The sequence below is a fragment of the Danio rerio genome, chromosome 7 (genome assembly GCF_049306965.1).
Source record: "Danio rerio strain Tuebingen ecotype United States chromosome 7, GRCz12tu, whole genome shotgun sequence".
NCBI lineage: Eukaryota > Metazoa > Chordata > Actinopteri > Cypriniformes > Danionidae > Danio > Danio rerio.
The window spans coordinates 29,027,668-29,042,190 of record NC_133182.1 but is presented as its reverse complement, the minus strand read 5'-3'; the positions used below and the strand labels follow the sequence as shown (position 1 = coordinate 29,042,190).

Sequence of the window (14,523 nt, the reverse complement as noted above, 5' to 3'; positions counted from 1 at the left end):
CTATAAATATACTGATTTTATGAATATGCACATTAAAACATGTAATCATACCTTAATGGTATACTGAGTTTTCTTTTTCCTTTTGAGTTTTGTGAAAGTGACACAGCTGCTCAAATCTGAAACAAATCACCAATTAAGCATCATCCACTTAAAAGCAGAAATAAATTATTGAAAAGTATAGAGAAGATATAGATATATGGCTTACTTCAATAATCCGTTCCACATGTCTAATTCTAGAATTCAAACTCTACGCTGACCATGGAGTGAAATGGAATAGTATTAAATAAAAAAGCTATATTCTATGATGATAATAATGATAATAATGATAATAACAATAACACTCTAGTTTAAGTATCAATTCTCACTATTAGTGGCTTATCACTTGCCTATTATTAAGATATTGGCTTTTTATTTGTACTTATAAACATCCCAAATTCTAAATCTAACCACTACCTTCATAATAAGCAAAATATTAAAAGATTATTAAGCTAAAGGTCATAGTTAATAGTTTGTTAACCATAGTGAAATTGTACCTTAAAATAAAATATGACCAATAAATAAACAAACAAACAAACAAACATAAAATCTGATTTGCTGCTATAACATTAATGATTCACATACAGATTCTCTGCCGAAAACATTATCATAACTATCTATTTATAATAAATTATCGAATAATACAACAAACACAAGATAATAATTAAATGTTAACCACAGTATATAAGGAATAAACCTAAACATGCATGTGTACTCAGATAAGTAAAAAGCCTTGAGACATGAATAATGAGCTGATGAGGTAAGACAAAGTACAGAAAAGCTTTTACCTGACACAGAGGCTGTTGTCTGATTATGGCTAACTCTAACTGAGGAAGAAACAACATTAGAGGAAAAAGGGAGGAGTTAATAGCTAAATTGCATCCATGCCTTATGGCTTCTGCTTTTTACTTAATATGGGAGAATATTATGAGTGATAGTCAGCTAAAATGTTGCAAAATATAATTACGCTAACTCTGCATGACAAAAGTGAGCGATTATGCTGATAAAATGGCATCAGTTTTTTAGTACATGATTTACAGGCTGTTCTATCCTTTCAGAATCAAGTATAATCATTTTTTTTTTAAATCTGTAAAATTAGGTTATGTCAGAAGATTGACATCCATTTGACAACTAAACATTGATGTCCTTTTGTCCACCAAAGTAATAAGAACACAAAAAGTATTATAATATTACAAAAGCTTATTCATCTGAAAGCTTCAGTTCCAAATTCACACTTTATTATGTATCCATGATATGAGTGTAAATTACCTTGATGTCAAAATGACATCAAATTGACATCTAACATTGGCAAAACACACCAAACTTGACTACAGAACTGTCCTGTAATTGATTCTTGACACCGATTTTACATGTTAATGTAAGATATTGTTTAATTTTAATGTGTTTTTTTGACATCAAGACATCCACTGGGATCGTATTGTCAACAGAAAAAGTAAGTACATAAGTAAGTAAGTAAGTAAGTCATGTGTATTTATAGAGTGCATTTATCATGTATGGTCATACACCCAAAGCACTTCACAATCATGAGGGAAGGTCTCTCCACAACACTACCAGTGTACAGTATCTTCTTGAATGATGCGACTGCAGCCACAGGACAACTGCGCCAGTGTGCTCACCACACACCAGCTATAGGTGCAGAGACAGTGATAGAGCCAATTGTGTAGATGGGGATGATTGGAAGGTCATGATGGGTAAGGGCCGATGGAGGAAATTTGGCCAGGACACCAGGGTTACACCCCTAGTCTTTACTAGAAGTGCAATGGGATTTTTAATGAGCACAGAGAGTCAGGACCTCAGCTTAACTTCTCATTCAAAAGACGGCGCTCCCTTTCACTTTACTGGGGCATTAGAACTTGCATTGATGACAGGTTGAGCGCCCCCTGCTGGCCACACGAACACCACTCACTAACACCACTTCCAACAGCAACCTAGTTTTCTCATGTGGTCTTCCATCCAGGTACAGACCAGGCTCAACCCTGTTTAGCTTTAGTGAGTAACCGGTTTTAGGCTGCAGGGTGATATGGCTGTGACTAAAATAGAAAAAGAGCAGTGTTATGGAGGGTAATATGGGGAAGTCACTTTCTGGTTATTCATTGTATATATTAAGGAAACTTACTGTTAATCAGTTTGCAGATTTTTTCTGTAGCATTAAAAAATGTACTATTGAATCTCAGCCATTGCCATGTACCTCTTGACTTAAGCGATCCTAATTGTCATTAAAATGATCATAACGACCTGCTGTTTTAATAAAAAAAACTTTATTGAAAAAAAAATCTGTAAAATATTTTAGCACAAATATTACAGAACACACATGTTATTTAGCAATTAAAACTCATGCAAAGGGTTTCTACTCATGCTCAGATGTCAGTCAGAACTGAACTGGCGAAGCATCACTGTAAATATCTCTAGGTTCCACACAATTCCTTCATAATGTCCCAACACAAATCCATTAAGTAATTTTTTCAAATTTAAGTAGACTAAACATAAAACAATTAAGTTGCCCCCTAAAAAAGCTCAAAAATTGTGTTGATTCAGCTCATTTTAAAAAAGAAGTGTGAACAAGCAGCAAAAATAATGTTCATCACGCTTCTCATTATAAATACAGAGCACTGAAGCTTTATTTATGATGCCATGTACTTTATTTCTTAAGGATCTTAATTACTAGAGTCCTTGTGATTTTACCACATCTTAAATCATCAATAATTTCAGCAGTAGTGCTGCTGTCTCATAAAAAGGTGAAGGATATCCTTGTTTTGTTAAGCATAGTGTCAATAAAGCATACCCTTAGGTCCAGAATCTTTCCAGTGAACCTGCTGGCTGTTTATTTACAAATTTAGATAACACTTTATTTTGATGATCCACTTGAGTATTAGTAGACTGTCTGCTTAATATCTGTTGATTCTGCTCCTTCAACAGACATTTAACTGACTATAAGAAACTTTGCAAGTACATGTCAACTTACACAAACCCTAAACTCAACCTATCAGTCTACTTATGACCATGTAGATGCAATGTAAATTAAATTTAACAAACGGACCATCAAAATAAAGTGTGACCCATTTATTTCAAGCTGGATGCTCAATTACAAGTGAAATCAATTATTTTTAGAAGAATAATAATAAATCATAAGGAATTGTGCACTATTAATGTGTGGATTACTTAGCAACAACTTAAGAAAATCCTGTTGTTTTTGTATATTTGTAAAATACAGCAATGTAAAGCAATTGTTAGGAACAAATGTGCAAATTGCAAAACAGAGACATAGAGGAAAACATTTCTAGAACAATCACCCCGTATACGTTTATAAGTTTTGATTTGATGTTTCTGTCTCTTACCAAGGCAGCATGTATTTGCCCAAAATGCATTTTTACAGTACCATCGTTGAGAATAACGATTGTGATATAAAAACGTTGATCTTTTTTTAATATATTTGAAAATGTGATTCATTCCTGTAATGTCAAAGATGATATACCAGTTTTACTCTCATGTTTTATCAATTTAATGCATCCTTGCTGAATACATTTCAATAAAAAAAGAATCTGACACTGAACATTTGAATGGTAGAGTACAGTTATTTATGTGGGCAGAGTTTAGCAACAATACACACTGATTGATGACTTGGCAACCATTAAGAAAAGAATCAAACAATTATCAAAAAAATTTAAATAAACTACTGATGAAAACAAATGTTCACAATGGGCACCTGGCAGAATCCTCTGTTTTTATGATCAAAAAATAAAATCATGACAATCAGATCATCTCAAGTCCTTTTAAATGCGCATGACGTCATTTATAGACCATTTCAATGTGGTGATGTCATTGGCTCATGAACATTTCCTGCTTGTTATCAATCTATTTCATAACTGTAACAAGAGGCAACTCAATCATAACTTTAAAACAGCTATTAAAAAATCATTTATTAATATGAAGACCTTTTGGGATTCTCAGAAGCTATGGAAATCCATAATGTAAAACAGGAAATACGTTAGGCTCATTGTTACTGTGTGCATCCCTCAAAATGGTCTATTAAATCCTAGCACTGAACGACAGTCAAACCCTCAGGACTGAAGCTCAATCAGAAAAGGCAACAAAGTTAATTCTGTTGCAGACAAATCATTTATAGATCATCTACATTAGCCAATTTGAGTTTATTTATGACCTTTGGGACACATATTAATGATTCGACACAACAGAAATGAGCAGAATAGCTTAACTAGCAAAGGCTAACCAGCTTGATCAAACTCCAACAGATTGCATGAGAAACTTGGCTCAATTTGTGCTAACTGCTTATCTGCAGATCCATCATAATGGGTTTCATACTGAGAATGAATGCCTTAATGAGAAACTTGCCAGTGAGCTACACAATATTTATGTCTGCTGAAAAAATAAAAGCAATTATGGCACCCTTAATTTCATGGAAATCATTGGAAAGCAAGAAACATGTATCGTTTGAGGCCTACCACTTTATTTAAGATACAGTAAGGCTTTTCACACTCTGCTAATACCCATATTGTCATTCTCAATCTCGGATTGGAAACCCTGGATAAAGGTTAAAGAAACTAGAATAGAGTTAGTTGTCAAACATCAGTGCTGCTAGGGTGTATATCATTATGTAATGGTCTTATGTAATTAATGGTGGATGTTTTCCATTAAATTAGTGTGAAAATTGTCATTAATTTACAAATATTTAAGAAAATGTTACTGATTAAAGCTGAATATTTTCTGTGAAAAGCTTGGATAAGTTGATGTCTTCTGCAATTTAATGGCAGTTTAGAAAATCAATGGTATTCTGATGCCTTGGATCAGTTCTTTTACTTCAATATGCAAAGATCTAGACATAATGTAACACATGCGTATTTGATAACTGTTTTGTTTTCTAATTGATTTAATGTATACGCACTGATTTTAATAACCAACTGCTTTTTTCCAAGACACCATTAGATGCTATTGTTCATAGCTAATTGTTTTATTTCGAAAACACTATCATAGTGATCTTTGTTTTACCTCAGTGTGATCTCAAGGCTGAAAATTGGCTGCTGAAGTCTGAATTTGAGATAGCTGTGCTTTTTTTTATAGGATTATTATCTTAATCAGTGTTGAGGGTGATGCATTACAAGTAACCCCAGTTGTGTAATAATATTACTTTTCTAAGAAACAAGTAAAATAACGCATTACGTTTTTAAAAAAAGTAATAATATTGAATTTACTTTATTTAAAATGTAATGCAAGTTACTTTTTAGTTAAATTAATTAGCTTTTTAAAAAAAAAATGCTAAATTAAAATTAAAGTAGCCACAATGAATTACGCAGTCAATAAGAGAATGTGTTCATTATTTTGAACGCATCAAAGGAAAGGAAAAGGGGAAATGTCTTGATGGAGAGTAAGTTTACCTAGGACAATAGTGGAAAAGAAGCAATTCGAATTCCAACAATTTCATTTGTACATTGTAGTTTATTTGGTTCCACGCCTCCTTTTAAAAATCATACATTTTGTATGAATTAGCCACTAAACTGACAAAAAGTTAAATAGTTATGTTTCCTTTGAGATCAGGCTAAGGCAACATGTAATCTTTAATACTTAATCTACATCTAACTTATGACTAGGCCTGCACAGAATATGCAAACGCAGAAATCCACAGATTTTGAGGCCATCATTGAGTCTATGTATGAACTTCTGTAAATGTGTGTAAATTTATATTTACTCAGTTTTTTTTATTAATTTCACTAATATTATTGTGATGTAATAATAGTAATATTAAAATGATTTATTTACAATACAGTTCCTAAAGTAACATTTTTTGTCTTTTAGTAGAGATATTATATGAGAGACTTGCTTTGTTTACCCAATAAGTGGATCTAATTGGATTTGCAATGTGAACATTCAATAAAAGTATAAAAGCTATTGTTTTTATTTCGTATATTACGCTTTTAGTTACGATACTTCCAAAATAATTGTGCATAAATCCGCAGATTTTTTACAAAATTCTCAACATAAATAGTAAAAAAATGTCTGCAGATTCTGTCTGGTCCTACTTATGAGATCCAAAACTTGTTAAAATTGGCAAACTTGTGATACAGTGTTAAACAACGCAATTGTATTTTGATATGGGTAGATATTCAGCAAGTGATAGCAATCAAGTGTCACGATCTTGTGCCTTGGACAGTCACAGATACATTACAAACTGCCTCGTTTTTCAGGGAAAACAGTCAAACAGTCAAAATAGATAATAATAATCCTAAAAGTCCATTCATTTTACATAAAAATGTTAGCTTGGAGTAATATACAACAACAGGAACCAAAACCTTAAAGACTTGTGGTCATGTCATGTGCTGCATTCATCCAATCATTGAAGAAATAATGCAGACATCAACTCAGGGCTAAGCAATCATACAAATCCCCCAGGAGTAGTTGTTTACCTAGTATAAATAATAAGCAGCATGAAACGTGAAGATTTAGAATGACTCAGGGTTAACTTGATAAGTGTGAAAAGCCCTGATGTTTTTCTCCTCATTCACAATGCCAGTACAAACCCTTTTACATACAGAACTGCTGAGCTGCTAAGGAAAACCCTACTAATATACACCGCAATCTGTCTTGTGCTTTGTTGGTAAACTTCAATAAATAAATAAATAATTCATTCCTCCACCTCAGATGGGTATAATAATCTTTGTTCCCCTCTAAACGCGGATCTCTGACCCTCAAAACATTGTCCCAATAAAACAGTGGACCAGCGAGTCTGAAAAGATCAACAAGTACACAAAGTGCACAAGCGAGTCCCTCACCTCCGTCCAATGGCTTTCTTCATAATGACAAGGAGAGCGGGACGGCATTACAGCTGTCCATTAAGTCACTTTAACAGAAGAGAAAAGGAGAAACAAACCAGACGACCAAAATGCCACTCTCAGAAACAGCTCCCAGTTCCACAGAGTCCTCCGTCAGACATGCCAATCAAATGAAAATTAAAGCATCTGATCAAAACACACTTTGGATTTCTACTCACACTGGAGAGCAGGAGTGTTATCCTCTGAGGGCCCTTCCACCAGGGCTGCAGTGGTTGTGTCTTAGACGTGTAGGGCTTTCTACATGTGTCTAAGCTGTTTACCATGGGGGACCATGCATAGGGTTGAAGAGCGTGCACGAGATTAAGAGTTAGAATAAGAGATACTACTAAGAAGAACCTACAGTGGAGTTTCTACTCCCACCAAGAGTGACCATATTGCACTGTGAGCCGGTTCCATCTTTTTTTTTGTGTCTGTATGAAGGGTCTGTGCGCCCTTCAAACTTCCCAGTGCGTTCCCTCTTTCCACAGTGCGTGCCCTCGGCGTCGCTGGCAGGCTCAGGGGGAACCGAGGCAGCATGGATCTTCCCCTGCTGAAGGAGAGCTGATGGAAAAAACTTAGGGCAGAGTGCAGTGTGGAGGGAGGTCAGGAGGTGAAAAACGTGAAGGATTCACTGCGGAGCCGCTCACTCGCTGGGGTACGAGGGGTAATGTGTCGGGGGTTGAGAGCAGCCACGGCCCATAGGAAGTGTGGAGTGTCTTTCTGGAGGAAGGCGTTTAGAGAAGAGGTCACTGTCCATTCCTGGTTGAGGATCACCGTAGAGGTCACCTGAATGAGGGGAAGACGTGTCAATTAGATGGTCTAATGTTTAAAATAATTTCTTTTTTTGAGAAAACAGCCCTGCATCAATTTTGAGATTTTTAAAAATGTATTGCTATTTGCTTTTGAATAGATTCTGAGCTTCATTTTTAACAGCAGGTGGCGCTCTAGGCTACTTTTTAGTGTTTGTGCACATGTTGTTAAGCAGTGATGTGCGATACCACTGGTTTCCTATCTGATCTGATACCAAGTAAAATGAAGGCGAGTATCGGCGATACCGATCCGATACTTTGCTCTAAAATGACAGTTTGTGAAATTAAAGTAACAAGTAGTGTACAGATTTTACTCCAAGCTGAGCTATTGCAGACATTTTGGTCATTTATTTAGTTCATTACTTATTTCATAAACAAAGTTCTAAAACAAATTTGTTTCAAGAATTCAGGGAACTGCCGTTGTTTTATCATTGTCACAAAACCCCCAAAATACTGCCATATCGCCACATTTTCTCCCTCTGTACCTGAATAGTGCCTGCCTGCTAGCGATGTCTGTCTCGCCCTAGCAGCACCTGTGCCTTTCCTGCCCTTCTCTTCTGACCGCCTAGTCATGATGTTGTCATATTCTGCCTTGTGATTTATTTGTTGATGTTTGATTAGGTTTGTGGTATTTACCACAGTACCTCACTGTTTTGTTACACGTGTCACAAACCGCATCGTTAAAGTTTATGGAAGTGAAGAAGCTCCACACAACTTGGCTTGCGGTCACCCAATCCAATGACAGCATGACTGAACAACATGTGCCAGCGGACTGAGTGGCTACCTAGTGTGCTCTGCAGTTGTACAGTACCAAATTACGCATTTGAATCAGCAGGCGGAAGGACAAGTAGTTCTGACTAAGTTGACATTAATCAGATAAACTAGGGTAATTGTGGTTCCTTTCCGCTGTATTTCTATTTCCAATAAACTACATATTTTCTCCAAATTACTGAAATATCGATATTTTGATATGATAATCGATTCTAAAATATACAAAGCTGGTATCGAATCTATTGATATTTTAATATTGAAGTGTAAGAGCCATAATTTGGTATGTTTAGTTGTGTACATTTGCTGATTTCCCCCCACCCCTTTTGTTTGTGATGGTTTGCTCTGCCTTTATTGGATTGTTTTACTTGTATTACAAGATGCGAAAGTAAAAAGACAGAGCAGCACAGTTTTTTTTACCAGAGTTTACTGTTATACTACATGAGCAACTAGTAAACATTTTTAATGTGAATAAAACCAGAGTCAATAATTTGGCTGACTGATTTCCTAAAAATTCTGATTCCACAGTCAGGTATATAAAGGACACAGGTGAAGATACTTGGGCACATCAATGTAGCACAATTTTTGGGATATTCATTCATTCAAACATTTTATTTTCAGCTTTATTAAACAGGGGTTGCCCAGCCAACTTATCCAGCATATGTTTTATGCAGCAGATGCCCTTCCAGCTGCAACCCATCACTGGGAATCACCTATACATTCTCATTCTCACACTACAGAAAATTTAGCTTACCCAATTCACCTATAGTGCATGTCTTTGGACTTGTAGGGGAAACCAGAGCACCTGGAAGAAACCCACGTGAACACGGGGAGTAAATGCAAACTACGCACAAAAATGCCAACTGACTAGGGACTCGAACCAGCAACCTTCTTGCTGTGAGGCAACATCGCTACCCACTGCACCGCCCCCATTTTTGTGACACTATACACCTCTTCCTATTTTTATGTTAATGTGAGGGGTAGGTTTAGGATTGGGGCAGATGTTAATAAATGTAATAGTAATTTGATAATTAATATAAATAATAACTCTCATTTACTTCATGCTGGAACTGTATCCCTTCAAGCAGCAACTATATTCAGGTGAGTTATGCAATTTGGGTTTATCAGGGTTGCCAAGTTTGTAGTTTCTCCTATAATTGGGCTATTTTTGACAGATGCTGTTTTTGACAGATGCTTTAAGATGCTGTGGGGTTGTTTTTTTATTCTGTGAGTTAAAAATCTGACAAGTTGCATTAATCATTTTATATGGTTGCATTCAAATATTTAATTAGACTATATTTATATTCTACCATTGATAAAACTGTGCTAGGATGATGAAACGGAGTAAACCCACTTTTGTCAAGTGCAGAGGCAATCGAGGAGGGACGAAATAAATGGCTGTTTTTGTTTCTGTAGGATTAGATTGGTAGAACTCTCCAGCATTGTTACAAATACATGCAGATTTATCTGTTGATTTACAAATCAGTTAACATTTTGATATTTTAATTGTTTAATTTTTAAATATATCTTTAAATGTTTATGATAACAAAATTGTATAATTACTAATATTTAGTTATCTTCAAAGAAGAAACCCTGTGTATAATTTATACCAGAGGTGTCCAAAACTCAGACCTGGAGGGCCGGTGTCCTACATATTTTAGTTCCAGCCCCAATTAGACATACCTGAACCAGATAATCAAGCTCTCTCTAGGTATACTAGAAACTTCCAGTGAGTTACGTTGAAGGAAGTTCAAAAGCTAAACTATGAGGGACACCAGCCCTCCAGGACCGAGTTTGGACACCCCTGATTTATACAATGATTTAAAGTGTTAAATTGATAAATAGGTAGTGGCATAATTTGAGTTTTAAAAGGCACCCATTTTACCCCTTTTTTAAGATTTAAGATAAGTCTTTTGTATCTCCAAAATGTGTCTGTAACGTTTCAGCTCAAAACATCCATCAGATTATTTATTATGCCTTTTAGAATGTTGGAATTTTCTGCTCTGAAGACTATGTAGCTGTTTTTGTTGCCTGTGCCTTTAATGCTAGTTCACCGTGCCCACCGTTCCCATGTGCTTGTCAGAGTGTGCCTCAATCTCCGCCTCGGCTGTGTCAGATAAACAGCACAGTGACAGACATGAAGGAAGCTGATCTCATGTAATGTTTGTGAGAAATACTACAGAAAAAAGCACACACACACAGTCATACACACCACTGTTTTTGCACGGCAAATGTGACAGGATAGACGCTAATATCCACTGTTGTATGGATGTTAATGTATAAAATAAACCTTATTTACGTACACAAACCGGGATTGAAGCGTCTTCTTTTACAATTGTACTGACATGCGGCTGTGGTAATAAAGACATGCTCTGTTTAAAAAATGTTTTATACTTGTAAAACTCATTCTTGATCACATTTGATGATGATTGATGATCACAGAGAGCTGAACAGATCTTTTAATAACAGTTGCTTTGTGCACATCCTGTCTGGTTGATATGATTATACCCGTTACTATGGTGACATGTTTAAATGTGGCTGTCAATCAATCCAGTGGGTGGGGAAACCACACTCCTATGTCACGTTGTGGTGGGCCTCAAAATGGGAGAGATTTGGATTCTATTTTAAAGTCAGGAAATTTAAAAAAAGAGACAAGCTGTCTTTATATCACCCCAGTATGACTGTGGATACACTATACCTACACACAGTTCTCTCCAAACAGCTTACAAAAGATGATTTTCATTATAGGTGCCCTTTAATGTTATTGTGTTAGCTTTTGTGCAAAACCCTGGCAACCCTGTTTTTTTACATCACAAGATTATTATAACCACAGCTCACTAAATGAACACTTTTGTAATCTGTTTAAAACTTTCCTAACTTTATGATGATTATTTTAGGTTTGAGTGGTACATGTAAAGAATTAGAATAAGAAGCAGAGTATGGCTGTTTGTAAAAGGTCTGAATCCATTCAAGAGAGAATAACGGTGAATTTTAATAATCTTAGAATCAATGCAGAATAGTTTACTTGACCATATTTTTGTCACAGATGTAAAGTTTGTGCTGCTTAATATTTTTGGTGGAAACCATTAAAAATGATTTTCATATTTATTTTGACAACAGTTGTTGCAGCAGCTGTGTTTCTGCTATGCATTGACAGCCTCCTCAGTGAGAAAAATATAACCTGTTTATAAAGATGATGAAATAAATCAACAAGATGAAATCCCACCATTAGCAGAGTCCACTCCAGCCTGTGATCCGGTGATGTGGTGCCAGAAAGCACTTCGTGGTAAGATTGCTGTTGGGGTGCAAGGGTAGGACGTCCCCTCTGGACCCTTGGATAAAAGCTAAAAGAGATTAAAAAAGAGAAAACGGACAGAAATTGCATTAGTTTAATTATTTTAAAAAACATGGCATTAGCTGTTGTATGACAGGAAGAAAATTAGGTTTTTTGGACTGTAATCTCTGCAGCCCTGTTTTAATAAGCGCTGTGTGTCTATAATGAGACATGAGCGGGTTTAATGTGTTCTTAAATATCTAAATAGCTTAAAGAACATACCAAACTATGCTTAAAGACTGGCATAAGTGTTCTGTGAGTGCTATGTTTAGGGGATAGAATATACACTTTGTACAGTATAAAAAACATTATTTCCATGGAGCATGTAAAATACATGTGTGTGTGTGTGTGGGCCTTTTACGTTACAAATAAATGCATTTTTGCAAAAAGCAAAAATGTTAAGCACAACTGTTTTCCACATGGATTATAATAGCTTTGTCATCACAGAAATACATTACAGAAAAGAAAAGAAAACCTTTTAATAGCAACAAGTTACATAACTTTAAGTAAAACAGTTTTAAATAGTTACAGTATTTTACAATATTTAATATATACAACAAATGTCTTGATGAGCAAGAGTTTTCTTAATGTTATTTGAATTATTATTGCACTGAACTCCAACAATAAAATATCATTATGAATCATCATAAATGTTATCAAATTTAATATTCTGAGTATATATAGAAATCAAAGAGTGAAACTAATACATTTTAATGCATTTTTAAGACTCTTTCCAAACATTGCTGGTTCGAGTCCCTAGTCAGTAGGCATTTTTGTGTGGAGTTTGCATGTTCTCCCCGTGTTTGCGTGGGTTTCCCCCGGGTACTACGTTTCCAGAGACTTACTACGTTAAGTCCAGAGACATGTGGTATAGGTGAATTGGGTAAGTTAAATTGTCCACAGTGTATGTGTGTAAATGAGAGTGTATAGGTGTTCCCAGTTATGGGTTGCAGCTGGAAGGGCATCCGCTGCGTAAAACATGCTGGATAAGTTGGCAGTTCATACCGCTGTGGCGACCCATGATTAATAGAGGAACTAAGCCAAAAGAAAATGAATGAATGAATAAAAATGCTAATAATCACCAAGAGGCGACACGCTGGTGCGATTTGGTAAACAGCCACTAGATGCCACTAGTTCCATGCGTCTGCCATTTCGGAATGAAAATTCTAATAGAACAACAGCATATTATAAGTCTGTAAAATAAACTATTAAAAGTGCTGATGATTGTGATAGTGAGTGTTGCATTGTCATCTTTCAGGTTGTATCTTAGCTTTAATGGCCTTTTTAAATAAATAAATAAATAAAAAACAAACGTACAAAGCAGCTGCTTGCCATCGCGACAGCAATAAGATTCAATGGATGGCCGATCGCTTTCATTCCAGGATGGCGGAATCATGGGGCTGTTGCTCGGCGCAGCTGTTACAATGGAACGTTCTATTAAGTGTCGCCTCTTAGTGATTCTAAGCTCTTTGAGAACAGCAGGAACAACAGCAATGCCTTGGTTACAACAGAAAACAAAGCAGCGTGATGTCAAATCTAGTAGGATTATCTTGATTTCATGCATGCAAGTTCAGGCAAACTTTAGCATACAATTATACATTGTAAAATAAAAAATATACTAATTTAATACCTTGCAAAACAGCATTCAGGACGTTTTAATGCTAATTTTAGAGTGTTGAATTTCTTTAAATTGATTTATCAATTCTTTTATTACTTTTTAAGACCTCGCGATCACCCTTATATTTTTGCCAGAATTTTTTTATTAATAGTTAATCTGAGACTTTTCCTAAAGAGCATCTTTTGAACATTTCTACAGACATAGTTGAAGTCACGTGTTTATAACATTGACCTTAAAGTTAAGGTTTAAGGTGCGACTGTTTTTTTGTTTTTGTTTTTTTGTATTGTGACGTAGTTTCTAGAGAAACTGAATATTAAACGATAAAACAGCGGGTGTGGCTTATTTTTCTACTGCGAGCTGAATAGATGTACTAAAGCCGGCATTTCATTCAGAAAGATGGGGAAAGGGTTTGGGGAGAGTAATTACAACCAAACAGACTAACAAACAGTTTTGATTTCATGGGCACTTCAATATAGCGCAGCTTACTGTGAAGGTTTTAATGAAAAGTGTTTCAAATGAATCCAAACAGCCTATTTCCAATTTTAAATTAGAGATTTTTAGGGTGGTCTCATTTTCTTTCGATTACCTTGCTGTTTTTCTCCATTTCCATGAGGACTCTCTTATGCTGCTCAGCTATAGCCAGCGTGGAAGAATGGACCCTTTGGTAGATCTGCTCTCCTTCCCGTGTCTGGAAAGTGTACAGGCCCTCCCCACTGTCACACATCCTAAAAAAAAAGCAAGATTAACACTCAATACTCAATTCAGCATAGAAAAAACGCATACACGCTAAACATTTGTGTGATTCATATTAACAGCCACTAGGGGTCAGTGCGATATCAAACGCCGAATTTTCTCTCATCTTTTCCAACAAAGGGCATCCAGCTGGTGATGTGAATCGTCTTTTATTATTTAATCAAAGCAAAGAGACAGATAAGAACACCTAATCTGCCACTGAACTTCCTGTAATCCACTCAATAAACCCTTTTAGGAGGTCCACCATGGTTCAATAGCTTCCTCCATGCTTTCCCTACATGACCACATCAGACTGAGATTCACATTTTACAAGTTCCTGTGAATTGTCTTTCAATTTTTAATGGTGTTTTGATTATTTTTATA

The 14,523-nt window shown here is 35.7% G+C and overlaps 1 protein-coding gene across 3 annotated transcripts in view; it reads right to left on the bottom strand.

Moving 5' to 3' along the window:
- Window positions 1–2,296: 2,296 nt before the first annotated feature.
- Window positions 2,297–14,523, bottom strand: part of dok4 (docking protein 4) — a 97,496-nt gene continuing 85,269 nt past the window's right edge. For 2 of the 3 annotated variants that reach the window (XM_692273.8, XM_073908557.1), the window contains exons 7-9: window positions 13,994–14,132; window positions 11,682–11,799; window positions 2,297–7,664 (exon numbers count right to left, since the gene is read on the bottom strand). In XM_692273.8, coding sequence (XP_697365.2) covers window positions 7,522–7,664; window positions 11,682–11,799; window positions 13,994–14,132 — 400 coding nt within the window. In that variant the 3' untranslated portion in view covers window positions 2,297–7,521. Of the gene's footprint in view, window positions 7,665–9,974; window positions 10,088–10,257; window positions 11,800–13,993; window positions 14,133–14,523 lie in introns of those variants that run through there. The other variant, XR_012383318.1, reaches the window with a different exon arrangement.